Here is a 26220-nt window from a genome sequence, read left to right as displayed (position 1 = left end):
GGGTCCTGTGGGATGGGGAAGTCCCGAAAAAAATTTGAACTGAACACAAGATAGGTCAGAATAGAAGGGACCAGAACGGCACAGTAACGTAATCTCCCAGCAGATTAACGTTATAGTATCAGCTGATTTTATGCGCATTCGCTTTGCAGGCGTAATAAGGACAAAGCTGTAATACGGAAATTAAAATGAAGATCCGACGTGAGGCTACTACCTCAGGAGCAGAAAACGATCTCCTTTTAACCATCGTAACTTCTGGTTGGAGATGCCTTTTCTACGTGTTTTATGATTATCCTCGAAAGTGCACCACAGGAACGAACGCAAGATATTGAGACATTCAGAAGCTTGAAGGTAGCAACCCCCCTACATCTGCTTGGATAAAGTAACCTTCAAGTGAGTGGGAGCGGGTTCAATCTTGAGAAATCCAGCGCCACCTTGAGACATTTCTCCCGCCGTTCCTCCTCCTTTAAAGGCAACTCAAGCAATATCATGGCCCGAAAATTGGATTAGTCATTTCTGTACATGATTAGTTCAGCAACACCATCACAATGTATAGCGACGTCCATGATGCAAAAATATGAATTCGCTATAATGTGAGAACTCACTGAAAATCGTCGCCGGGTTTTTTCTATGTTCGCAAAACTAAGGGGATCATCGTACGGCAGGTTTTTGCGAAGTTTTGAAATGCTCATAGTACGACGTTTTTCACAAATGTGCTAGACAGTGTTAGTAAATGTCACTACCATAAAGATGTCAGCATTTTTCATTTCCATTATTTGGTTCCTAATATTGCTTTGGTTTCCTGTAAGACATTCCCCCCGCGGCAGCTCCGCCTCCAGACGCCAGGAATAGCCTCCCCCCCCCCCCCCCTCCAGACGCCAGGAATAGCCTCCCCCCCCCCTCCAGACGCCAGGAATAGCCCCCCCCCCTCCCCCCCCCCCTCCAGACGCCAGGAATAGCCCCCCGGCTAAAACCGGCCGCTCTGCACACAATGCGCGGGGAACTTGGTCTCGATATGAAGACAAGACTTCCGAATAACCCAAACAAAATACCGGATCAAAAAAGACGTGCGAAATGCAACAGCGGGCAGTGATGGGCCGAGGGCTGCGGCTCTTACTCTCCAAGCACAGGGGTGGGTCCGACTGGGTTTTAGGCGTTTTTGTCGGGCTTTCCATTTTGCCCGACCAAAACGCCTAAAAACACGTCAAAAACCAGTCGGACCCACTCCTCTGCCTACAGAGTATGGGATCTGCGGTTAGGGATTCCTGCAAGTCTATCCCCTTCTGTACGTACCATTGTATGGAGGCCCGTTTCTGCGCCAGTGAACAAGTGATGACGACGACGATGATGATACCAGTATGAGGGGTGTGGTAGCTTGTCTTGATTTCGATGGCCTTATGATTACGATATGTCCGTCAGCATAGCTATTGATATTCAATGATGGTAAAAATGGATCCAATTATCAAATTCAAGTACATATTGCCACGTGTCAACCCCTGTATTGTACATATAGTGCAATATCTAGAAAATGCACAAACGGTAGAAATTCCACAAATTATATTGAGTATGCCGCTACTATCTGGCACTCAGGATTGACCACCACACTGAGCAACAGAATCGAGAAGGTCCAACGCCGTGCTGTACGGATCATTATGGGCGCGGACTATACGTCTTACACTGATGCCTGTGTTAGTCTCTACCAGACTAACTACGCCAGGGTTTCACTTGCAGGCTCCTAAACGGGCGAAATGTGATCTTCACTGTGGACTGACTCTACTGGCTAATTATTCCTTTTCCTGCCGAATTCTACGATTCATACGCCCGTAACAAATAGTAGCCTCCACCAGGCCTTCCCGATGGGTCATGGATAGTAGAGTTCGGCACAAACATTAGCCTCCACCAGGCCTTCCCGAGGGCTCATGGATAGTAGAGTTCGGCACAAATAGTAGCCTCCACCAGGCCTTCCCGAGGGGTCATGGATAGTAGAGTTCGGCACAAATAGTAGCCTCCACCAGGCCTTCCCGAGGGCTCATGGCCGCTAGGGGTCGCTGGTTTACGGTAATCTTGCTGCCGAACTGTCCAACTCGTCCTACTCGGCGGAACAGCAACACCGACCAGCCTCCTCAGTTATGCTTCGGTCCCATTTCCAACCCGGGGCCCGCCGAAAACGAAAAACAAAGAACGCATATCACGAAAATACATAATATATTTATTTCAACGTTTCGTGTTTTTTGTTATGTTTTATATCATATTTTCCATTCCCGACAAGCTGATCGGAAATGGGACCGAAGCATTACAGGCTTGCTGCCCAGCACTGGCGTTCATTTTCGAGGGTGAGTGTGTGTGTGTGTGTGTGTGTGTGTGTGTGTGTGTATGTGTGTGTGCGTGTGTGTGATGATTCGCGATTTGTTTGTTTGTCCCGGTAAACCGCCTCATGGCATAACACACCAGGTTTGTACTGAAGAGTACAAGCTGCATTTCCGGACTGATTTATTTGATCCACTCACACTGTGACGGACTCCTACTCTTTTAGATAAGTGTGGTGAGTTCTTTTATTTTGCGTGCTCGAGGCGTGGCTCTCCTCAAACACGGGACCTCCATTTGACGTCCTATCCCAGGGACGTCCCTAACGGTAACCGAAGCCAGGTACTCATTTTCACCTGCGTGAAGTGAGGAAATATATATATATCAAATTCGTATAAATTACCTTTCCCAAGGGCACAACTTCAACGGGACAAGTCAGAGGGCCCGGACTCGAACCCAGGACCTCTGAGTTCTGGGCCTAACACTCTGCCACTTCGCAACCGCGACGGCACGATGAAAACATAATTTTCCACATACATCGGGGACAGCAGGTTCTTTTGCCACAGAACCCGGGATGGTGCACAAGTTGAAGTACAACGTACAAAAGGACAGATGATAAATAAATAAAGACAGCCTCCGTTGCAGACTCCTTCCGGCTGTTACCGTTTTCTTATCACATTTTTTTAAATTGCTGACCGAGGGGCTAATACTCCCGGCCCGTAAGTGAACAGTGCCCCCATGCAGACCCTTCTTGGGTTGTAAAACTAATGTTGCTGTATAATACAACTGCCGCCCACTTCTGTCACCACTTCTCCTGACTCAGAAAAAAGAGTCGGTAGAAACCTTTGTTAAGTTCCCCTTTCTAAAATGCCCTTTTTCGGAGCACGAACGTTTTTAAACCTAAACTTTGAGTGTGACTGGAGGTGGAGGGAAGCCCTTACAAGCCAGGAGAAGTGGCGGGGTTGGAAAACCGAGGGATCAAGTTTCCAAGTTCTTGTAGACCTGTTGGCTGCAGTTACAGTATTCCCCGCTAGAAGGCGCGGCGGAGCCTCCGTCTGGATCAGCTGATGTTGTTTTGATCGGAGCGAAACTCCGACTTCCGGTTTCTGCTGTCAGCTGAGGGATTTTGTGGCTGAAAACAGCGGCATGTGACGCAAGACTTCTGCTTTCGGTGCCCAGACCCGCCCAGACCCGCCCGGACCGCGCAGGCAGGCTGCAGACGACACAAGGTGAGAATCCTGACCGGAATCTTCCCGCGATCGCGAACGCTGCGCGCCTCTGTCCCGCCAGTCACAGTCTCAATGGGAGGGTTTGTTTTTGTTTGTCTGTCTGTGTTGCATACTAGTATGTATACCCGGTAAATCGCCTCATGGTTGGCCTTACGCACCAGGTTTGTACTGAAGACTGCGAGCTGCATATCCGGTTATTTGAGTTATTGGATCCACTCACGCCGGGAAGGACCCCTAGTTATTTATCATCGTAGTTATTTATCAACTGGAGTATAACAGGAAGGTTGGAGTTATTTATTTACAGGGGGGTTAAAAAGTGTGCCAAAAGGAAGGTCAGCAGGTGACCTCAGCTGGCGTCAGCCTCTCGTGACCGGTGACGTCACCTGGTGGGTGTGTGTCTGTGCATCTATCAGTGTAATACTGCAGGGCTCCTGTAGGGAGCGTGTGTGTGAGGGGGTGTATGTCTGTGCACCTATCAGTGTAATACTGCGGGGCTCCTGTAGGGGGAGCTGGTGATCCACTGGTGCAGATTTCGCCAGACCCAGATGTCTCGACCTACATTAAAACTTATCGACCTAGTTTATCAACTTATCAACCTGATTCGTTAACTTATTAACATGGTTTATCTACGACCAGAGGATAGAGTGAGACATGTCAGGGCGCTAGCTAAGTGAGCACTTTTCCTCACTGCCGGCTGTTTTTTTCTGTTTCCTTCTTTTAACGTCTCCCTTCATCTGTCAATACCATACATGGACCTACCAAGGACCCCCTCTTCGTTTTGTTGCCAAACATCAGAGAAACAGCGAATTGACACGGCACGGCCCAAAGTCTGCCAGGTAAACATGGGTTAAACATTAACAGGGTGGGAGCGCTCTCATGACTCTGAGTAACTCACAGCTGTGTCGGTGAAACTCTCGTGATTCTTACACCTGTACAGGAGACGTCTTAACTTCCAGGTGTGTTGGTGAGACTCTCGTGGTTCTTACAGCTTTCCTGGAGACATCGTCTGCCCAGGTGTAGTCTTAACTTCCAGGTGTGCTGGTGAGACTCTCGTGGTTCTTACAGCTTTCCTGGAGACATCGTCTGCCCAGGTGTAGTCTTAACTTCCAGGTGTGTTGGTGAGACTCTCGTGGTTCTTACAGCTTTCCTGGAGACATCGTCTGCCCTGGTGTAGTCTTAACGTCCAGGTGTGTTGGTGAGACTCTCGTGGTTCTTACAGCTTTCCTGGAGACATCGTCTGCCCAGGTGTAGTCTTAACGTCCAGGTGTGCTGGTGAGACTCTTACACCTGCCCAGGTGTAGTCTTAACGTCCAGGTGTGTTGGTGAGACTCTTAAACCTGCCCAGGTGTAGTCTTAACGTCCAGGTGTGTTGGTGAGACTCTTACACCTGCCCAGGTGTAGTCTTAACGTCCAGGTGTGTTGGTGAGACTCTTAAACCTGCCCAGGTGTAGTCTTAACGTCCAGGTGTGTTGGTGAGACTCTTACACCTGCCCAGGTGTAGTCTTATTTACAGGTGTGTTGGTGAGGCTCTTAAACCTGCCCAGGTGCAGTCTTATTTACAGGTGTTTCAGTAAGACTCTTGTCAGTCGTGACTCTTTGTTCTCCCAGCTGACCAAAAGTTCCTCCTTCTCCCTACATTTCCTCCAACATGCCCTTTTACGAAGACTGTAATCAGCCATTTTAACTCCACATAATTTGTAGCCGGCCCGCTGAAAATCTAACAGAGTACAATCAGTGCATTCTACGTAATGCGAGATAGGGAGGTCTGCATGCTCTTTTCCGTGAGGTGTAGACAGCCTATTTGGATTTCCCTTAATTTGTAGGGAAAGTTGTGTTATTAACGTAATTTGTAGCGAGGCGACCCAATTTTACGTAATTGCTGAATTCAGTATAAAGCGTTTCCCGCCATCCCCAACCCCATGCAGACCCTCGAATAGGCGCCTGAATTCAGCCTAAAGCAAAGCCAGCCTGCCAAATTTAATGTAACATGTAGGCACTTGATGTGACATGAAGCCACTTGATGTAACACGAAGCCACTTGATGTAACACGAAGCCACTTGATTTAACATGAAGCCACTTGATGTAACACGAAGCCACTTGATGTAACACGAAGCCACTTGATGTACTAGTAACATATAGCCTGGAATACCTCCTGAATCTTCCTGAGTGTTGACGGTAGCCCCCATGCTGACCCTTTCTGTACCCCCCCATGCTGACCCTTTCTGTACCCCCCCATGCTGACCCTTTCTGTTTCTTGCCTTCTGCACAGGTGCATGATGGGGTTCTGGTTCACGGAGGGGCTGAGCTTCCTGCCCATCGGGCTGGGCGTCTGGACGACCGCTACCATGGTAACGACCTACATCATGGCGGTCCTGCGCGGGGACGTCGTGCCGGACTTCCCCTACATCAGGTACGTTTGTTTGTTTGTTTGTGTTACCATGGTAACGACCTACATCATGGCAGTCCTGCGCGGGGACGTCGTGCCGGACTTCCCCTACATCAGGTACGTTTGTTTGTTTGTTTGTGTTACCATGGTGACCACCTACATCATGGCGGTCCTGCGCGGGGACGTCGTGCCGGACTTCCCCTACATCAGGTACGTTTGTTTGTGTTACCATGGTGACCACCTACATCATGGCGGTCCTGCGCGGGGACGTCGTGCCGGACTTCCCCTACATCAGGTACGTTTGTTTGTTTGTGTTACCATGGTGACCACCTACATCATGGCGGTCCTGCGCGGGGACGTCGTGCCGGACTTCCCCTACATCAGGTACGTTTGTTTGTTTGTGTTACCACGGTAACCACCTACATCATGGCAGTCCTGCGCGGGGACGTCGTGCCGGACTTCCCCTACATCAGGTACGTTTGTTTGTTTGTGTTACCATGGTGACCACCTACATCATGGCGGTCCTGCGCGGGGACGTCATGCCAGACTTCCCCTAAATCAGGTACGTTTGTTTGTTTACTTGTTTATTTGCTTGATAGACCTGCTGCCCTCTTGGTAACTTACAGGTTGATGTGGATAAAAACTCTGTACAAAAACAGTCAACCTTTCATTGTCACATTCTTGCCGCTTTTTGTCCCTGTGTTGCTCAGAGATTCTACACAGAGTTTGTTTGTTTGTCTTTAACTTGTTATTTTGTTTGTTTAGCGACACAGGAGACAAGATTCCAGAGAGCTGTGTGTTCGGGCAGATGCTGAACATCTCCGCATTCCTCAGTAAGTTTCTGGTCAAACGCTTGTTGGAAAGCGCTTTAGTTATTGTATGAAAATAGTGTGTAATTCTAATGATATGTGTAATTTGTGTTGCAGGTTTGGGCACCATGTAGTAAGGTATAAGCAGGTGTGTTGTGTTGCAGGTTTGGGCACCATGTACGTGAGGTATAACAGGTGTGTTGTGTTGCAGGTCTGGGCACCCTGTATGTGAGGTATAACAGGTGTGTTGTGTTGCAGGTTTGGGCACCATGTACGTGAGGTATAACAGGTGTGTTGTGTTGCAGGTTTGGGCACCATGTACGTGAGGTATAACAGGTGTGTTGTGTTGCAGGCCTGGGCACCATGTACGTGAGGTATAACAGGTGTGTTGTGTTGCAGGCCTGGGCACCATGTACGTGAGGTATAACAGGTGTGTTGTGTTGCAGGTTTGGGCACCATGTACGTGAGGTATAACAGGTGTGTTGTGTTGCAGGTCTGGGCACCATGTACGTGAGGTATAACAGGTGTGTTGTGTTGCAGGTTTGGGCACCATGTATGTGAGGTATAACAGGTGTGTTCTGTTGCAGGCCTGGGCACCATGTATGTGAGGTATAACAGGTGTGTTGTGTTGCAGGTCTGGGCACCATGTATGTGAGGTATAACAGGTGTGTTGTGTTGCAGGCCTGGGCACCATGTACGTGAGGTATAACAGGTGTGTTGTGTTGTAGGTCTGGGCACCATGTACGTAAGGTATAACAGGTGTGTTGTGTTGCAGGTCTGGGCACCATGTATGTGAGGTATAACGGGTGTGTTGTGTTGCAGGTCTGGGCACCATGTACGTAAGGTATAAGCAGGTGGAGGCGATGAACCAGACAGACTCCCGCTGCGTCCGTCTGCTGAACAAGAGCGGCCTGGGGGTCGGGCTGCTGACCTCTGTCGGGTTGACTCTCGTGGCAAACTTCCAGGTGAGACCACATTCATAGCCAAGCTTCCAGGTGAGACCACAAAAGTGGGCAAACTTTCAGGTGAGACCACACATATGGCAGAACATCTAGGGGAGACGGCATTCATAGCCAAACTTCCAGGTGACACCACATACATAGCCAAACTTCCAGGTGAGACCTCATACATAGTCATACTGCCAGGTGAGACCACATACATGGCCAAACTTCCAGATGAGACCTCATACATGGCCAAACTTCCAGGTGAGACCTCATACATAGTCATACTGCCAGGTGAGACCACATACATGGCTAAACTTCCAGATGAGACCTCATACATAGCCAAACTTCCAGGTGAGACCTCATACATGGCCAAACTTCCAGGTGAGACCTCATACATGGCCAAACTTCCAGGTGAGACCTCATACATGGCCAAACTTCCAGGTGAGACCTCATACATGGCCAAACTTCCAGGTGAGACCCCCTCACACACTATTCTCTCCCCCAGGAGGGTAATGTGAAGACCCCCCTCACACACTATTCTCTCCCCCAGGAGGGTAATGTGAAGGCTGTGCACTTCCAGGTTAGACCCCCTCACACACTATTCTCTCCCCCAGGAGGGTAATGTGAAGACCCCCCTCACACACTATTCTCTCCCCCAGGAGGGTAATGTGAAGGCTGTGCACTTCCAGGTGAGACCACCTCACACACTATTCTCTCCCCCAGGAGGGTAATGTGAAGGCCCCCCTCACACACTGTTCTCTCCCCCAGGAGGGTAATGTGAAGACCCCCCTCACACACTGTTCTCTCCCCCAGGAGGGTAATGTGAAGACCCCCCTCACACACTGTTCTCTCCCCCAGGAGGGTAATGTGAAGACCCCCCTCACACACTGTTCTCTCCCCCAGGAGGGTAATAGGAAGGCCCCCCTCACACACTATTCTCTCCCCCAGGAGGCTAATGTGAAGACCCCCCTCACACACTATTCTCTCCCCCAGGAGGGTAATGTGAAGGCTGTGCACTTCCAGGTTAGACCCCCTCACACACTATTCTCTCCCCCAGGAGGGTAATGTGAAGACCCCCCTCACACACTATTCTCTCCCCCAGGAGGGTAATGTGAAGGCTGTGCACTTCCAGGTGAGACCCCCTCACACACTATTCTCTCCCCCAGGAGGGTAATGTGAAGGCCCCCCTCACACACTGTTCTCTCCCCCAGGAGGGTAATGTGAAGACCCCCCTCACACACTATTCTCTCCCCCAGGAGGGTAATGTGAAGGCTGTGCACTTCCAGGTGAGACCCCCCTCACACACTGTTCTCTCCCCCAGGAGAGTAATGTGAAGACCCCCCTCACACACTATTCTCTCCCCCAGGAGGGTAATGTGAAGACCCCCCTCACACACTATTCTCTCCCCCAGGAGGGTAATGTGAAGGCTGTGCACTTCCAGGTGAGACCCCCCTCACACACTATTCTCTCCCCCAGGAGGGTAATGTGAAGGCCCCCCTCACACACTGTTCTCTCCCCCAGGAGGGTAATGTGAAGGCTGTGCACTTCCAGGTGAGACCCCCTCACACACTATTCTCCCTCCCAGGAGGGTAATGTGAAGGCCCCCCTCACACACTGTTCTCTCCCCCCAGGAGAGTAATGTGAAGACCCCCCTCACACACTGTTCTCTCCCCCAGGAGAGTAATGTGAAGGCCCCCCTCACACACTGTTCTCTCCCCCAGGAGGGTAATGTGAAGGCTGTGCACTTCCAGGTGAGACCCCCTCACACACTGTTCTCTCCCCCCAGGAGAGTAATGTGAAGACCCCCCTCACACACTATTCTCCCCCCCAGGAGGGTAATGTGAAGGCCCCCCTCACACACTGTTCTCTCCCCCCAGGAGAGTAATGTGAAGACCCCCCTCACACACTATTCTCTCCCCCAGGAGGGTAATGTGAAGGCTGTGCACTTCCAGGTGAGACCCCCTCACACACTATTCTCCCCCCCAGGAGGGTAATGTGAAGGCCCCCCTCACACACTGTTCTCTCCCCCCAGGAGAGTAATGTGAAGACCCCCCTCACACACTATTCTCTCCCCCAGGAGGGTAATGTGAAGGCCCCCCTCACACACTGTTCTCTCCCCCCAGGAGAGTAATGTGAAGACCCCCCTCACACACTATTCTCTCCCCCAGGAGGGTAATGTGAAGGCCCCCCTCACACACTATTCTCCCCCCCAGGAGGGTAATGTGAAGGCCCCCCTCACACACTATTCTCTCCCCAGGAGGGTAACGTGAAGGCCCCCCTCACACACTGTTCTCTCCCCCAGGAGGGTAACGTGAAGACCCCCCTCACACACTATTCTCTCCCCAGGAGGGTAACGTGAAGGCTGTGCACTTCATCGGGGCTGCGCTGGTGTTCGGGATGGGAGTCGTGTACAGCGGACTCCACACCGCCATCTCGTACCGGCTCTACCCGGCGTACGCCACGCTACGACAGTCTCGCGCCCGGGCCGCCATCACCGCCGTCGGGGCCATCGCCATGGTGATCGGTATCCTTCTGTTCTGGAGCGAATATGTCGTCCCGATGCTCCGCCTGACATGAAAGCCAACTTACCTTTTCCTAAAATCATGCCAGGCACATAGCTTAGGTTTCTCACACAAACTGTGAGATTGTACCTTTCTGTAACCAGTGCCACTTTTTAGTCATTACAGGGAAGTCTAGAAGTAAATGAACTGTAGAAGTTTTAGTGTGTTTAACCCTTGCCCTACTGTAGCCAACACAACATGCCCAGTTGTGTGAAGGTTGATAATGCTGGAACCTTAACCAAATAAACTGCAGCGTTTGGAACTGCAACGGTGGCAAACTACCAGTGGGCGACCCACGAACATGCACATGACAGGCTGCACTGGCAACCCGACGACCCGGTAAGGATGGGGCGTGTGCGGGGGGTAGTGTGGGAAGGGGGGTACTGTGGAGGGGGAAGTACCAGTGGGTGACCCACGATCACGCGCATGACAGGCTGCACTGGCAACCTGACGACCCGGTAAGGATAGCAGGGGGGTACTGTGTGTGAAGGGGGTACTGTGTGTGTGAGGGGGGTACTAACGTGTGACCCCCCCTGATGTAACCCCCCCATCGGGATTTTGCCCCCCACGTGGCCAGTACGGTTAGCGAGTAGATCATGGCCCTGGCCTTCCTGTTCTACCGGGGGAAGGGGGGCGCCTTACCGTGTGTGAAGCGGTACTGTGTGTGTGTGTGTGTGGGGGGGGGGGAGACTGTGTGTGAGGGGGTACTAACCATGTCACTCCCCTGCAGGGATATGCTCCCCACGTGGCCAGCACGGTTAGCGAGTGGATTATGGCTCTCGCCTTCCTGTTCTACTGGGGGGGGGGGGGTGGTACTGTATGTGTGAGGAGGGTACTAACCATGTGACCCCCCCTGATGTAACCCCCCTGCAGGGATATGCCCCCCACGTGGCCAGCACGGTTAGCGAGTGGATCATGGCCCTGGCATTCCTGTTCTACTTCTTCACGTTCATCCCAGACTTCCAGCTGACCGAGATGGACGCCGTCGTCAGGCTCAAGTGGGAGGAGCTCAGCGAGAGGAGCCCGCTCATTACTTAAAGACATGGCAGAAGAACAGCCTCGTTTCTTAAAGTTCCACATTACTTAAAGACATGGCAGAAGAACACCCTCGTTTCTTAAAGTTCCACATTACTTAAAGACATGGCAGAAGAACACCCTCGTTGCTTATAGTTCCACATTACTTAAAGACATGGCAGAAGAACACCCTCGTTTCTTATAGTTCCACATTACTTAAAGACATGGCAGAAGAACACCCTCGTTTCTTATAGTTCCACATTACTTAAAGACATGGCAGAAGAACACCCTCGTTTCTTATAGTTCCACATTACTTAAAGACATGGCAGAAGAACACCCTCGTTTCTTATAGTTCCACATTACTTAAAGACATGGCAGAAGAACACCCTCGTTTCTTAAAGTTCCACATTACTTAAAGACATGGCAGAAGAACACCCTCGTTTCTTATAGTTCCACATTACTTAAAGACATGGCAGAAGAACACCCTCGTTTCTTATAGTTCCACATTACTTAAAGACATGGGAGAGGAACAGCCTCGTTTCTTAAAGTTTCGTATTACTTCAAGGAGGGAAACACCCACTTTTCTGAGGGATTGTACTCTACTGTGAGAAACGAGGGAATCTTTTCTTCCCATGAAGCTCTGTGCAGGTCAAAGGGGATACATGTATGTGCAGTATAGTATAGTATAGTATATGGATAGAAATTGTGTTTAATTCTGTGCAGTACAGTACATAGATAAGTGTGTAACTTTAATTCTGTGCAGTACAGTATATGGATAAGTGTGTAACTTTAATTCTGTGAAGTACAGTACATAGATAAGTGTGTAACTTTAATTCTGTGAAGTACAGTATATGGATAAGTGTGTAACTTTAATTCTGTGAAGTACAGTACATAGATAAGTGTGTAACTTTAATTCTGTGAAGTACAGTACATAGATAAGTGTGTAACTTTAATTCTGTGAAGTACAGTACATAGATAAGTGTGTAACTTTAATTCTGTGAAGTACAGTATATGGATAGTGTCACAAGAGGAAAACTGGCTCCTGGAAGGAAAACCTGCAGAAAAGAAAATCAACTGCTATATAACACAGCTTGTTTCCAATGCACAGGAATATGGGGTTTCCTTCTTGTGTTGGTAGCAAAAGTTGCTGAGACCTTTATAAAACCAGCAAAATGTTATTTCTACATAAAGTTAGCAATATGTACTGTGTAGTCTAGGATAGTGTGTAGTACAGTATGTACTGAGTAGCACAGGATTTGCTAAGGTTTAAACTGTATTTTTAGTGCTCTGCAGCCATAATTTGCAGGAAGGACCTTCATCTTTAACCCAGATTTGTAACTTGTGAGAACTCATAAATGAAAGAAGGTCACACCATTTTAGTTTCTTACAGACAACATTTTACCAAATGATCCAGATACTAGCAGTCTGTATATTGTATGTAATGCTAAACTTTAGCTGAAGTCTTAATGCTTAAGTTGAGCTGAATTTGTGTTTAAGTGTGAAGTTGGCCGGCAGCCTGAAAGTCTTTGATTACGACAATTTGTGCTATGCCTTTCACACAGGCAGTTGTGCCATGCATGAGTATTATAACATTGCCTTTCACACAGGCAGTTGTGCCATCCATGAGCATTATAAACATTGCCTTTCACACAGGCAGTTGTGCCATGCATGAGCATTACAGGAAACCTGGTGCCAAACAGACCTGCTGATGCCAGCCATTTGGTCTGCAAATGTAAATACCAGAAATGGTACAGAACTTTGGTATGAGACAATGGTGCTGAACACTGGTATGAGACAATGATGCTTCTGCAAAAATGTTGCATTCTCAAATGAGCCACGTAACCATCTTGCTACTTTATGTAATGGAGTAACATAATATTGGTGTATTTTCTGTGCTAGCAAAATGTGGAAAAGTGTTGTCTTGAAACTGTTTTTATACTTTCTGAAATTTCTCTGCAGTAAGACTTAAAAATCCAACAAAGTTGTGCCATTTTTCAAAATTCTACAATTATGTTGTTTCAAAATTCTACATAGTTGTTCTATGTTGCATCATTCTACAAAATTGTGCCATGTTGCAAAATTCTACAATGTTGTTCCATAATTCTAGTTGTTCCTTGTTGCAAAATTCTACAAAGTTGCATCTGAATCAGGCCATATCGATCCTGCAGTACAATGATATGAAAACTAAGCTGCAATACGAGGTGATTTTGTAAAGATTAAACAGTGCCTTAAACATGAGTCATTAACCTTCCCCCAGCGGCCTAACTCTGTAACCAATACGGCTGCTTCAGGGTGCTAAAGGTTAAGTGAACGTTTTTCAACGTTGTAGGTGTAGTGTTTTACCAGGTGTAGTGTTTTACCAGGTGTAGTTCCAGGGCTCTAATGGTGTGGAGAGCTGTGGATATGGACAGCCTCACATGTTGAATACAGACAGAGCTGTGGATATGGACCTCTCATGTTGAATACAGACCTTTCTTGCATGAGAAGAGCTTCTGTTGTTTTGTTGAGTCCTTACCTGTAGACAAGATGCATGATTCCAGACTTACCCAGTGACAGGTAGCTAATTGTGGATCCAAGTAAAGTCTTGTTTTATTTGTGACACCAGAGATAGGCACTTTCTGAATGTACTCCAGGGTTGCACTTGTGCAGATGTGCATTGAGCAGATAAACCTGTTTAACCTTCCGCCAACCAAGGGTGCATGGAGCATTCGAACATGAGAGGAGTATCATGTAACATAGCCGCACAAGTGCCGAGAACATGTGTATGTGCCTCCCAAGGTTTATCAGTTATGTTCGTTCTTGCAAAAAAACAAGCCAACCAGGCAGTTGGGTTTGTTTAAGTCCTATTTATTTCCATATTAAATTGCTAAAAGCTGAGATAATACAGCAAAATTAATCATGAGTCACATGTTGACCGGTCTGGTGTAAAGCTGGGACTTCAGAATCATCAACACTGTTAAGGACTTACAAGTTCAGTAGAAAAGTTTCTGACAGACACCTGAATAATAACAGACTCCTTACCAGGACCCTGAATAAGAGACTCCTTACCAAGACCTTCCAGAGCTGCCTGTCAGTTACAGGAAAATCACCAGCTTCTTAATCTCAGGTTTCCACAGAACAAAAAGCTACAGGAGTTTGACTCTAGTGGTGCGTCAGGTCTAAAACAAGGGGCGGGTAGTGACTACACTTGCATGCCATATTGCTTGTCGCTATGGAGATCACCATGGTAACTGCATCCACGCTGGCTGTTGCTATAGAGATTGCCATGGCAACCCTGGCCATCACCATTCCGGGATTGGAGGAATACAAATGCACAAGTCTGTGATTTCGTGCCCAGTTGCATGACCTGAGGCGGACCCAGTACAGGGGTGCCTGTAAGCTGTAGCATCCCGACATTTGATAGTAGAACTACAACTCAAGCTCAGAGTAACACAAGGACGCTCCTTGGAAAATTATTTTGGACTAGCCTTTACAAGGGAGTATTTACTAAACGTCAACAGTGTTCACGCTATAACTAAAAAGTCCAGGCCTTACAGTGTTTTCCTTTGGCAAAATTATGGAAAGATTTTTGCTTCCAAAAGTAAGAACAGACCACATATAAGGATCATGATCATTCTGTGCAGAGAGTGCATCCAGATAGTAGTAGTCCATATCATGGATGGTTAATGGTTAGATGTTGTGTGGGCGTGTGTGCATCCATATCATGGATGGTAAGATGTACATGTGTGCATGCGTGTGTGAGTTTGTGTGTAGGTGGTAAGAAGTAGTGTGGTGTGCAGAGAGTTCTGAGCTGCCCTTGTTGTCGGACAGTTGTTTGTGTCAGATGTGTATGAGAGTTTGGTTAGAGGAATGTGTGTATTTAAGTGTGTGAGTAAGAGTGTGTGTGTTTAGTGTGTGTGTGCGGAGAGTTAGTTAGGAGCTGCCCTTGTTGTCGGACAGTTGTTTGCACAGCTCGTCAGATGTGTATGAGAGTTTGGTTAGATGTTAGTGTGTGTGTGAGTATGTGTGTGCTGAGAGTTAGTTAGGAGCTGCCCTTGTTGTCGGACAGCTGTTTGCACAGCTCGTCGGCTGCCTCGCCCGTCTTGACGCGGATCAGCATGGGGGTCGCCACGGGGTCGGACTTCTCGTCCAGCGGCGGGTTTGGCACGCAGACCAGCGCCACGTTGTTCTTCCCCTGCCGACTGACGGGCATGCTGGGGAACAGCAGGATGTTCAGCAGGATGTTTCCTGGGGAGGGAGAAGGTCTGAAGGTTATCATCGCTGTACCATCTACCCTGACCCTCAGCTATCCCGCCTAGCCTGCCTTCAGCTGTCCCCACCTATCCTGACCTTCAGCTGTCCCGCCTAGCCTGACTTTCAGGTACCCCAACCTACCCTGACCTTCAGCTGTCCCACCCTGTCCCTGCCCGCCGTGACCTTCAACTGTACCCACCTACGCTGATCTTCAACTGTCGCCGCCTACCCTGACCTTCAGCTATACCACCTACCCTGACCTTCAGCTGTTCCCAACTGCCCTGACCTTCACCTGTACCCACCTACTCAGACATTCAGCTGTACCCACCTGCCATGACCTTCAGCTGTCCTCACCCTGTCCCTGCCTACCGAGACCTTTAGCTTTCCCCACCCTGTCCCTGCCTCCCGACCTTCAGCTGTACCACCTATGCAAACCCTCAACTGTACCACCTACCCTGTCCTTTAGCTGTACCACCTACCCTGACCTTCAGCTGTCCCCACCTACCCTGACCCCCAGCTGTACCCACCTACCCTGACCTTAAGCTGTACCCACCTACCCCGACCTTCAGCTGTACCCACCTAGACTAGTGTCTGCCCTGACCACCAGCTGTGTCTTGCTGTCTCCAGTCTTCTTCAGGTGCAAGTTGCCGACCCCTTTGTCCTTGTAGGTCCCGTCCTTCTGGTAGAACAGCTTACACCTGGGAACAAGATCATGTCACACCGGGAACAAGAACATGAGCTGTAGTTCTGGGAACAAGAACATGAGCTGCAGCCCTGGGAACAAGAACACATGAGCTGCAGCCCTGGGAACAAGAACACACAAGGTGTAGCAGTAATTCTGGGAACAGAGTATATATTCACTCACGTGAATACCCTAAAAGCAATCTCAACTGATCTCAAGCGTCAAAGCGACATTACTCTCATCTCCCAAATAAACATACCCCCCGGAATAAACATACCCCCTGGACAAATCTTCAAAATCTAATAAACGTACCCCCCGAAATAAACATACCCCCCGGAAATTAACCAAATTTTCAGATAAACTCTGTCCATGCTACTTCTGTCCGAGGGAAAAATGATCAGCAGGTAGCTGTAGGTTCTCTTTATTCATTTATGAGTAGAGTAGAGTAGATTCTTTCGGCCAGGTAGCTATATAGGTTATCTTCCAATTTAGGCCGCTCTTCCCTTTTCTGGATCGTGAGTCTGTTTTTTGAAAGAGATCACTGTTAGAGTAGAGTAGAGTAAAGTCTGCAGTCTGGTAGGATGTTCTACACCAAATTCAGACCGCTCCCCTGTACTATGCCTGTCTGAGGACCATACCAGTAAAGTGTATAAATATTGAACAGAATAACTGTACACATCTTGCTCAAATTATAATCTTCCTTGCCGCCTCAAAAAAATATATAGTAGTGATGTTGAAAAATTGGGTCAACATTTAGACCATGAACAGAAAATTACAATATCCTGAAGATATGGTCATCACAAGTTATTAACTTATTTGTAAAAGCCATAGAGAAAAGGAAGAATTATGACAATGTATATGATGTAACTTTTTTTTCTTTCCCAACTTGCCATTTATCTTCTATGCATAGAAACATAGAGTTGTAAACATTACATGCCACAAACTATTGTGTTGTGTCAAGGACATTATCATATAATATCGAGGACAGTATCATATAATGTTCTGGTTTTTGTTGTTGCAATCCAAATAATTTGAAATTCAGAAATTACACTTGTATGTCGAAAAAAACATTAATTTTGAGAAACTAAATTGTCAACAAATTTGTGAGAAACCTCAGGCTTACAATGTTGCCACATTTTAACCACAGGGTTCTCATGTTACACTTGAAAGAGTGAGCCAGACAGTAGCTGGCGCCGAAGACAGAAAGGGGCGGGGCTAACAAAACTACATCGATGTTCTTAGAAAACTGCAACATTCTTTCTGTAGAGGGGTGATCTTTTTAAAGCATTTTTAAGTGATAAAAACGGTGACTAGATTGCAATTCAATTTTATGTTAAGACTTAAATATTGAAAGTCTCTTTGTAAAAATGCAAAACACCTTTATGACTAAAGCAAAGGAGTTTAATTTGTAGATCAAAAAGAGTTCTTTCCCCTTCTTCGACGTGAGCTCTTCCATGACAAAACTTTCCCACCAGAGTCACGTCCTACGTCCTTGTCACAGTGGCGATTTTCCAAGCGCTAAGTTTTCCTGTTTGTGGTAGGATTGAAATGTTTTGATATATTTTGAAAGACATTATACAATTTTTCATGCTAAGACACAGATTTTTCGTGGAGGTGTTTTTACATTTTCATTTTGGGAAAGACTGTATCTCACGTGAGTAGAGAAATTTACATGCGTTAAATGTTACTGTGCGCCGCTGGCATGTTTCTTTTCTGATCAGCGTGCTTTGGTTTACGATGTAAACAGAGACTGTTAAAGTTGTTTAAGAAACAAGAATTGCATTTCAAAACGTCAGTGTGGCGTCTTATTTTCCCCCAATAACAACGTTGACTTTGTACTTGTTATGTCCATAGAGATCGACCGATACGTTACGAGTTCCGCCGGGATTTCACAAAGGCCGGGTCATAGCGGCCTCTGTAGCGGCCGGGATATCAACGCCGCTTGGCCGAAAAATAGCGAATTATGAGCAAAAATGCCGGAGAAATATGGGCAGGAAAACCCAAACTTAAAATTTTAAGGGGATCCCAGGTTAGCAAAACTCTGATTTTCAAAAAAACAATAAACGTACCGTCCAAAATAAGAACGTACTGGGTGGATTTTGAGGCTGAAAAAAATAAACGTACCGGTACGTTTATTTGGGAGATGAGAGTAGCTGGTATAATTTGGCGAGTGACCTCCCAACGACCTCCTCACCTGATGGTGTAAAAAGCTCCGTCCTCCTTGACCTCCTTGACCTCAGGTTTGGGCGGCTCATAGGATTCCTCCTCCTTTGTGTCGGAAGACACTGAGACACAAAAAAGCAAAATGTTGGTCATTTGTTAATTCACTTGTGAGTCCAAGAAATGACGGGCTGGGCTGTATGGAAGCCAGGGTCGGACGTATTGGATGTAGAGCTGCACATAAACAAATTTCAGGTGCGTGAATACCCGAACTACTTTACCTCAGTTACTGTAAGACAGTAAGTAGCAGTAAGTCAGTCAGTAAGTAGCAGTAACCAGACCCACCTGATGTTGGGGCTGAGGGTTTGGAGGCGAAGCTGAACTTGAACCTGGATGAGGCCGAACTTGAGCTGTCAGTCGTGCTGAACTTGAACCCAGAGTCGAGCGCTGGTTTCCCCGCTGCGCCCCCGAATGCTGCGCTGCCCCCGAAGGTCGTGCTGGCGCCCCCGAAGATCGTTCCGCCGCTGCTGGCACTAAAGGAGAACGGGGTCGGCGCCGTGCTGGTGCCGGTAATGAACGATGAACTATGACCTATTGTAATCCCAGATGGTGATGAACTCTGACCTATGGTGACCCCAGATGATGTACTCTGACCTATGGTGACCCCAGATGATGCACTCTGACCTATGGTGACCCCAAAAGCTGATGAATTTGTGGTAACTGCGGAAGTGTCTGTTTTGTCCTGTGGTGGTGAGGAGAATTTGAATGACAGCTGTCCGTTCCCGCTCTGCGACGCCGTCTGGTCTGGCACACCGTTGCCCCCGGTTACCGAGTCCGTGCCAGTCGTCCCCGTGCCGGTTGCCGGGGGAAACCGGGCCTCGATGTCGCGCAGGTGCCTCTCGTAGTCGCGGAAGGACGGGGTGAGGTCGCAGACGGGGTTGTTGTCCACGTGTTTCTGCAGCCACTGCAGCAGGTTAAGGTTCAGGCTACGCAGCTGCCCGCAGTACTGGGGACTGTACCTGGGGGAGGAGGGGCTACCTGCAGGGGACCGCTCACTAGCACCGGGAGAGGAGGGGCCACCTGCAGGGGACCGCTCACTAACACCGGGGGAGGGGGTGGAGCTGCCCGTGCCGAACCCGCTGAACGGGACAGAGGGCGTGGTCCTGTTGCCGTTGGAGACGGCGAGAGGTTTGGCGGCGCCGGCGTTCAGACCGCTGAAGACACCGGGTTTGCTACCCAGCCCACTGAAGACGGTAGACGCAGGTTTACTGCCCAGCCCGCTGAAGACGGTCGACGCTGGTTTGCTGCCCAGCCCACTGAAGACGGTCGACGCTGGTTTGTTGCTCAGCCCACTGAACTTGGCAAAGGCTCCCGTCCCGCCCTGTGGGAAATGGAAGAGTTAAATCAGTTAGGCATGATCGGCCACACAACTAAAAACGACGACTCTTGTCTTGGGAGGGCATACACAGCGTATAACAGGAGTTGGTGTGAAGGGTACAATGTATAAGACACCCAAGTATCAATTAATATGTGCAAGGTAACAGTTACTCAAGCAACTGGAGCCATTTTGGAAACAGTCAGACCTTTCAGGTAGCATCTTTCGTCAGTGACTGGACAAGAGTTTTTCTTCACCAGGTTTTAACCGGAAACCTTGAATAACTGTTACTTTGTGTGCATCGGAAGAGGTGGATCAAGAAAATGAAGCAAGACAAGTGCAGTAATTAACAAGGCACAGGCCACAAAGGGTGAATCTAAATTTAAATAAATGAATGAATAAATAAATCTGAAGTTCATGCTTTTGAAATTTTGTAGATCTACCGGTACCAATTTGAGCTCACCTCTGAAGTTGCATTGCCTCTTCTAATGGCCTTCTTGACTCTGAGGGGAGAGACAGAAATGAAAAATAAACCTCGCAGTATCCATGCTCCTTTGGCCTTCTTTCTCCCAGCTAGTAGTATGCCTGTGCCTGTCCAATCTGTTAAAATGTACATGGACTTGAGAGGATATCCACATAACAACTTGGCACCCAAGGAAATTTATTTTCTGTAACATGTGATACTTAATTCAATCCATTAGGTATCATACCCTGATGCAGCCATACTTAACTGTACTTGAATGATTGATTGTTTGATTGATTGATTACCTTCTCTTGGACATCTCCGAACGGCTGGCCGGGTTCCAGGTGCCTGCCTGGAGGGACACCCAGGAAAATAAACTGTTGTTATGAACAGGCACCAGGTTTGGCTGTGAGGACGGACTTATGGACAGGAGCAGGTTTGGCTGCGAGGACAGACCAAATTTTGTCCTTCTGTTTCAGTGGAAAACTTATTTCTGCATCTTATGAGTCCCCTTCCGTTGAAGATTCTAACGTCACTGTCTCGCACTGTCTCTGTTCAGCCAGTTTTCATGTGTTAAACATCAACAAGAAGCATTAAAACGAGTGTCATTGTGTCATCACGAATATCCACCACACGTCCATCGTGCACAGCTCAGGCTTGGTAAGTCCATCGTGCACAGCTCAGGCTTGGTAAGCTGGTACATGTATCCACACAGGATTGTGAGTTGGTTAGGGGGCATTACGGTGATGGTGGGAGAAAATAGACCAACATAAGACAACAGAAACTGTCATGATGGCAGACGCAGGGTTCCAGCAGCTGGTGCATTTTAGTGTCTCCGACCATCACGCCATCATTCGTGACCTCCGCACTAAATCAGCACTTCCGGCATCACGCTTATTTTCATATAAAAGTAGCATAAATGTGCTACTTTGCAAGAATTTACTTGTCTAATAATGTGAAAAATGTGGGTTTGATCCTCATAACTGCAAAAATCCACCAAAATAAAATCCTGAAACCAGGTAATCCTGAGAACCCAAACTGCCTCTAGTATACTAATAATGTATATTGTCAATGAATGAATCGGTGAATGACTGGATTGATGGATGGATGAATGGGTAAATTAATGACTTAAGGTGGATAAATGATTGACTAAAACAGAACCAACAAATGAATGAAGGAATGAATGAATGAAAAGATATATGATTGAATGAATAGATGAATTAGATGAATGCTTCCTAAGCCTGTCAATCAGAATTTACAATACGCCAGATCTGTTCAAGTGAAAAAGACCTGTCTAAAATGATTAACGATGTACAATAGTGGACGGACGCTAAACTGTGTATACGCCTCATCTGGTTAGAGTAAGAGTTACGTCTGTATGTTAAACACACCTGTTGCACACCTGCCGACAGGCCCGATACTTCACACCTGTGACGGACCGAACCATAACATCAACACGTATGACCCGACCTACGGACTGAACCATAGCAAAGAAAATGCGGGTGACCCCTGACCTCCTCCGGTTCCTCCTCCTGGTCCCAGTTCCTGTCCGTCAGTTCCGTGGTTGCCGTGCGCTTGGCTGCCATGGCAACAGCAGGTGAGATTCCGGAGGAAACCTGGAGAAGGAAAGACAACACAAGTTTAAGCACATGTGGGCCACAGGGACGGGGGACTGCATTTTACCTGGGTTACACCTGCAACATGTTTCTTACTCTTACATGCTTTTCTATGTCTAACGTGGTGAAATGATATCTACAGTTTGGCAGGACATGGATATTGGTGCGATGATATGAAATATAAATAAACAAATGTATATTACCTTCTCTCAAATTCTTACATCAAATCATACAGAATGACATAATTTTATCATGTGGTAGACTGTCCATGCTTGTCTACTCTTCTGTAATTGGTGGTGGACTCGCATAATTTGAAAATAGTTTGTCATTATTTGAGCGGATTACTTACTTATCTTGAAGATGAATAAACAAACTTAAACATTATGAATATCCATAACCGTTATTTGCAAAGGGTGAACTAAAACTGTGCCGGTGTGGCGCATAACTGTGACAGTGTGAGAGTAGACGCCAGGCCGCCCTGACTGCGGGAAGGAGGAAGGGGACCGGGTAGAACCTGCGGGTTTCTGCCGCCAGACGACCACGCGGGGCACCTGCGGGCCGGTACAGCATGTCCGCCGGCCGGCCTGGCACCTGTCCCGCCGCCAACCCCGGGCCGCGCCGGCCTCACACGGGCACCGCGGGGACGGGACAGGCCACGGGGAACAAGCTCCACTCACCTGAACTCCGCCGAGCAGAGATATCCGCTGAAAAACGCTGTCAGCGCGGTAGAACGGTGCGACACAGCCTTCCCCCCTACCTGCCCGCCGCCATTTTGAAAATCACGTTCTTTTTCCTGCTGCACTTCCGCACAACTACGCGGAGCCCGGCACAACTTTTTATTCTCACCCCCCTCCCCACCAACACCCTAAAAATACCGGCAGCCGCGTGCATCGGGACTCTGCGAACAAACTTACAGTTATCATTGGGAATCATTGAGTAAGGTTTAATCAGTACGTAACTTTTCTGTGGTCGCGCGGAAGAAAGTAGTTCCGATCGGGGAAGAAACGGGTCAACATCCGGGAACTTTTCCTAGGCAATGCTGCCGGATCACTCACTTTCCCTAGGCAAAGTGGTAATAATACGCTAAAATCAATGCGAAATAATCCGCGGAATAGAGGAGGAAAACGCCATTTTTTGTGCCTAGAATTTCTCTCCCGGTGTGATAAAATTCTGCCGGGAAGTGAGAGCCGACAGCTGACCAGGTTTGGGGCTGGAATGGTGCAGGATGGAGATATTAGGTGCAAAGTTTTGGGGTGCGCGGAGGGTGTGATAAGTCCGTGCGTGCAGAAGTACAAAACAAGTACTCCTCAGTTCCAACATTTGGGGAGTGAATCCTCAATTTTTGTGGCGTTGTAGAAATCCAGAAATCTTCCCAAATTGACAGAAAGTTGTGAGAAGTTGTCGGGAGCGGCGGTATGGACCTGAGCAGTCTTCAGGAGCAGCTGAAAGTCGAAATCCAAAGTCATCAGGTAGTATGTTGCTCCCTGTTCCCTCTACCAAATCTCCTCCGTCGGATAATAATGTAGTGCATTATTCCGAAAAAATATTCCCGGCTCTACGGGGACTGTTTCCGGCCGTGTGCGGGTTCAGGAGTTGTGTGGGCTGCTGTAGAATTCATGTGTTTGTCTGGGGAAAGTTTGGGGCCATGTGGAGTCGTGTAGGACGAGTTTGCGAGCAGATATTTGGGCTGAATGTAAAATTACCCCTCATTGATTATGTAGAACTGCAGCGCCGTGCACCAGTTGTCCACAATCGATGGCATCATTTCAGCCGACCTGACAACTTTTGTGCTCGGACTCTAATTTCCTGATGTTTATTTGTCTGTAGGTGCTCGTGAGTCAGATGAAGAAAGATCCACAGGTACGTGCGAGTTGTGGGGGATTTGTGGGATATTTTGGCGGAGGTTTGATGAGATAGCGGCCTGTGTGTGCGCTGATGTGGGCAAAGTTCTGTGTGACCTTTCAATTCGTTCGCATCAATCAATTCGCTGCGACACGCTCTTTCTGCGGCTTGTTGACGTTTTTATTTTGTTCTTTCTGCACAGAATGCAGAGTTGCAGAAAAGACTACACGAACTTCAAGCAAGGATAACATTATTGAGTGAAAAACAAGTATGTGGGAATATTTTATTTTCCGAGTAAGACTAGAGTTGATTAGTACTAGTAGCAGTTGGCATAACATGCTCTCGTCATCACTTTTCTGAGTAAAAACCACTCAAACCGACAGAAGTTGAACTTCACTCTCCCTCCTGTGTTTTCTATTATCTGCAACCTGCAGCAGCAAAATAAAATGATTAGATGACATGTCAGCTCGAGCCTGACCAATCAGAGGCTGTCATTCTGGTCACATGACCTGCAGTCAGCACTATTGTGGTTATTTTAGGCCTTTCTGTCCCTTTGAACATGGACAAGTCTCCCATTTCTCGGGCGTCTGTAATTTTCTTTTCATCAATCTTGAGAGACTTAACGTTTCGAAATGCAGTCCTATTACAATTATTGGAATCTTTGAATTTAGTCTAAACAAATTTCTTTGTACTGCAATAATCCTTTGTGTTTGGGTTTCCACTCCTTGTCATGCAGAGAAACTGGATAATAGATGTAGTCTGAAATGGTCTGGTCTGGGAAAGTCTTCAGTTTAATAGAACTGTTTGGTTTTCTTATACCTGGTCTAACTTTACTTTGCGATGCTAATTTTGATGGTCTTGTAAACAACAAGTTAGAATCTGAGCCTGGTAAAATTGTGAAGTGTGTGTGTTGAAGGGAGTTAAAGCAGGTGCAACACCCCCAAAACTGAACCTGTATTTATAGCTCATTCTGAAGTTAACATTGGGGTGTTCTGCAGTGTTGTGGTGTGAGGCGATGTTATAGCTTACAACCTAATTGGAATTTGGTAATATTATACTTTTTCATCAAACCTAACAATAGTAGGCTTTACATACATGATAGTAATGTATGAATGTGGCTTGATTCAAAAGTCCTGGGTAGGAACAGGAAACTGTTCCTGAGTTAACAAGTACCTATGATTCTATGGATTATAGTTCAGCAGATACGTCAAGACAGAATAACGATTCAGGTGGGCTCTAGTGCTAGATGGTGCTGTAGGACTGGGGAGGGGAAACTTCGCCCAAAACTACAATAATAATTGAAATATTGCCCAAATCTGACAATTGAGAATGTGGTGCAGTACTAGTAAGTATTCCATGCTTAGCTCTGTATCAATATGGACAACATGAGAATGAGTTTTCCAACTGAAAAAGTGTCATTTACTTCTAAAAGAAGTATGACAGTTTGAAATGTATATATAAAGAGAAAATAAGGCATGAGAGGTCAAGTAGAGGACATGGAGTCCTTGGGACCATGGTGGGTAACCAGACTGATCTGACTGTCAGTGACAGGTTGGGTTGGAGTAGTTCTTCAGCTGTTATTGCACAGTGGGCAACCTGGGTAAAAACCCATGAAGGGTTGCACAAAGGGAGACCTGGGTACAAAACGTCCATGTTGGGTTGCACAAAGGGCAAACTGTGTAAAAACCTCCATGTCTGGGTAAAACACCATGTGGGGTTGCACAGTGGATAGTTTCTGTTTGCCTGTATTCAGCACATCAGAAGGATTTCTATCATGTCACCTGTCAAATCTGGTTCCATTCTTGTGTGTCGTGGCAATCTGACCTGAACTGAGGTTGACGCATCCTGATTTCAGTCTGAAATGTCTGACAAGCGAGGGTTGCTCACAAGTCAACCTGTTTTTGTAGCTGCCATAAACACGATAGCAAAGCTGGGAGCCTTTATTTGGAACATTAGATGACATGCCGTTACTCTTGGACATGACATTGACTGAGCTGTTGTGACACCAAACTGGGGGATGTCAGGTTGTTTGTTTTGTTTTGCTGTGTAAGACCCACAGCTAGCCTGTGACATGCTTGTTCTGTAGGAGGTTTGGTCATATAAATACTCATATCCAACTCATGCAGAATTTATCTTGTATTTACCTAATGACTGCACACTCATGCAATATTGCAGAGTTTATATGCTGACTGCTATATTGATTGATTGATATTGTGATATAGTTTTATTGATGAAGGAGCAACACAGGGCCAATTTACACACAGCTTGTCTAGATATCTGGACTGCAGATATCTGCCAGGCGACAGCTTTTTTCTGTGTCTAAACAGGAATTTTATGGTCTTAATGAGGGTTTTTTTAGATGTCGGGAAAATTTCAGCCGACCACTCTGAAGCATTCGCCCGACAACTCAGCGGGAGTCCCCGACCGCTCCAGCCGGACGTCTAAACAGAATGTGTCGCGTAGTAGACATCTGGAGGTCGGGGTTCACGCTAGTTTGCATATTTGGCGGGCGATAAAGCGGGAAAACTTCTTAGCATCAAGGACCATTTGTTCCCAAACGGACGACGGACTTCTTTCGTGATGCCAGATCGTTCGGTGGATCGGC

At 47.5% G+C, this 26220-nt stretch overlaps 3 protein-coding genes across 39 annotated transcripts in view; 2 read left to right on the top strand and 1 right to left on the bottom strand.

The window, feature by feature from the left end:
• The first annotated feature begins 3360 nt into the window (after nt 1-3360).
• Nucleotides 3361-13074, top strand: LOC136429602 (DNA damage-regulated autophagy modulator protein 2-like). 33 transcript variants are annotated; one of them, XR_010754773.1, is made up of 9 exons: nt 5955-6300; nt 6682-6749; nt 7219-7240; nt 7570-7690; nt 10016-10193; nt 10484-10569; nt 11104-11288; nt 11779-12806; nt 12898-13074. XR_010754773.1 is itself a non-coding variant. In XM_066419461.1 (8 exons), the coding sequence occupies exons 2-8, from the start codon at nt 5804-5806 to the stop codon at nt 11266-11268; spliced, it is 777 nt and encodes a 258-aa protein (XP_066275558.1). In that variant the 5' UTR covers nt 3361-3530; nt 5800-5803; the 3' UTR covers nt 11269-11385. The 33 variants fall into 33 exon arrangements, 32 of the variants coding, with proteins under 32 accessions (XP_066275558.1, XP_066275562.1, XP_066275566.1 ...); XM_066419461.1 differs by lacking the exons at nt 5955-6300; nt 11779-12806; nt 12898-13074 and adding exons at nt 3361-3530; nt 5800-5940 and having other exon boundaries at nt 11104-11385; XM_066419465.1 differs by lacking the exons at nt 5955-6300; nt 11779-12806; nt 12898-13074 and adding exons at nt 4373-4486; nt 5800-5940 and having other exon boundaries at nt 11104-11385.
• Nucleotides 13075-14075: 1001 nt separating this feature from the next.
• LOC136429120 (nuclear pore complex protein Nup50-like) lies at nt 14076-22630 on the bottom strand. The gene is made up of 8 exons (XM_066418999.1): nt 22451-22630; nt 21672-21773; nt 20463-20509; nt 20158-20197; nt 18665-19718; nt 18354-18444; nt 16057-16175; nt 14076-15471 (listed from the first exon to the last, which is right to left on the bottom strand). The coding sequence occupies exons 2-8, from the start codon at nt 21741-21743 to the stop codon at nt 15266-15268; spliced, it is 1629 nt and encodes a 542-aa protein (XP_066275096.1). The 5' UTR covers nt 21744-21773; nt 22451-22630; the 3' UTR covers nt 14076-15265.
• Nucleotides 22631-22848: 218 nt separating this feature from the next.
• Nucleotides 22849-26220, top strand: part of LOC136429601 (PHD finger protein 21A-like) — a 31413-nt gene continuing 28041 nt past the window's right edge. For 2 of the 5 annotated variants that reach the window (XR_010754772.1, XM_066419445.1), the window contains exons 1-3: nt 22851-23242; nt 23601-23633; nt 23818-23883. Coding sequence is in view for 4 of the 5 variants with exons in the window: in XM_066419445.1 (XP_066275542.1) it covers nt 23189-23242; nt 23601-23633; nt 23818-23883 (153 nt within the window). In the remaining variant the exon portion in view is untranslated. Of the gene's footprint in view, nt 23243-23303; nt 23467-23600; nt 23634-23817; nt 23884-26220 lie in introns of those variants that run through there. The other 3 variants (XM_066419447.1, XM_066419449.1, XM_066419448.1) reach the window with 3 other exon arrangements.

This window comes from Branchiostoma lanceolatum, chromosome 3, assembly GCF_035083965.1.
Source record: "Branchiostoma lanceolatum isolate klBraLanc5 chromosome 3, klBraLanc5.hap2, whole genome shotgun sequence".
Classification (NCBI taxonomy): Eukaryota; Metazoa; Chordata; class Leptocardii; order Amphioxiformes; family Branchiostomatidae; genus Branchiostoma; species Branchiostoma lanceolatum.
This window is presented reverse-complemented; position numbering and strand designations above follow the sequence as displayed.

Excerpts from the sequence above, each read along its gene's own strand:
- LOC136429602 (XM_066419454.1), top strand. The coding sequence starts at position 5,969 with ATGGTAACGACCTACATCATGGCAGTCCTGCGCGGGGACGTCGTGCCG. Across the intron at positions 6,750-7,218 it reads GAACATCTCCGCATTCCTCA|GTCTGGGCACCATGTACGTG; the intron begins GTAAGTTTCTGG and ends GTTGTGTTGCAG. Across the intron at positions 10,194-10,483 it reads GGCCATCGCCATGGTGATCG|CGTTTGGAACTGCAACGGTG; the intron begins GTATCCTTCTGT and ends AATAAACTGCAG.
- LOC136429120 (XM_066418999.1), bottom strand. The coding sequence starts at position 21,743 with ATGGCAGCCAAGCGCACGGCAACCACGGAACTGACGGACAGGAACTGG. Across the intron at positions 19,719-20,157 it reads GAGGCAATGCAACTTCAGAG|CTCTTCCATTTCCCACAGGG; the intron begins GTGAGCTCAAAT and ends TAACTGATTTAA. Across the intron at positions 16,176-18,353 it reads GGAGCTTTTTACACCATCAG|GTGTAAGCTGTTCTACCAGA; the intron begins GTGAGGAGGTCG and ends TCTTGTTCCCAG.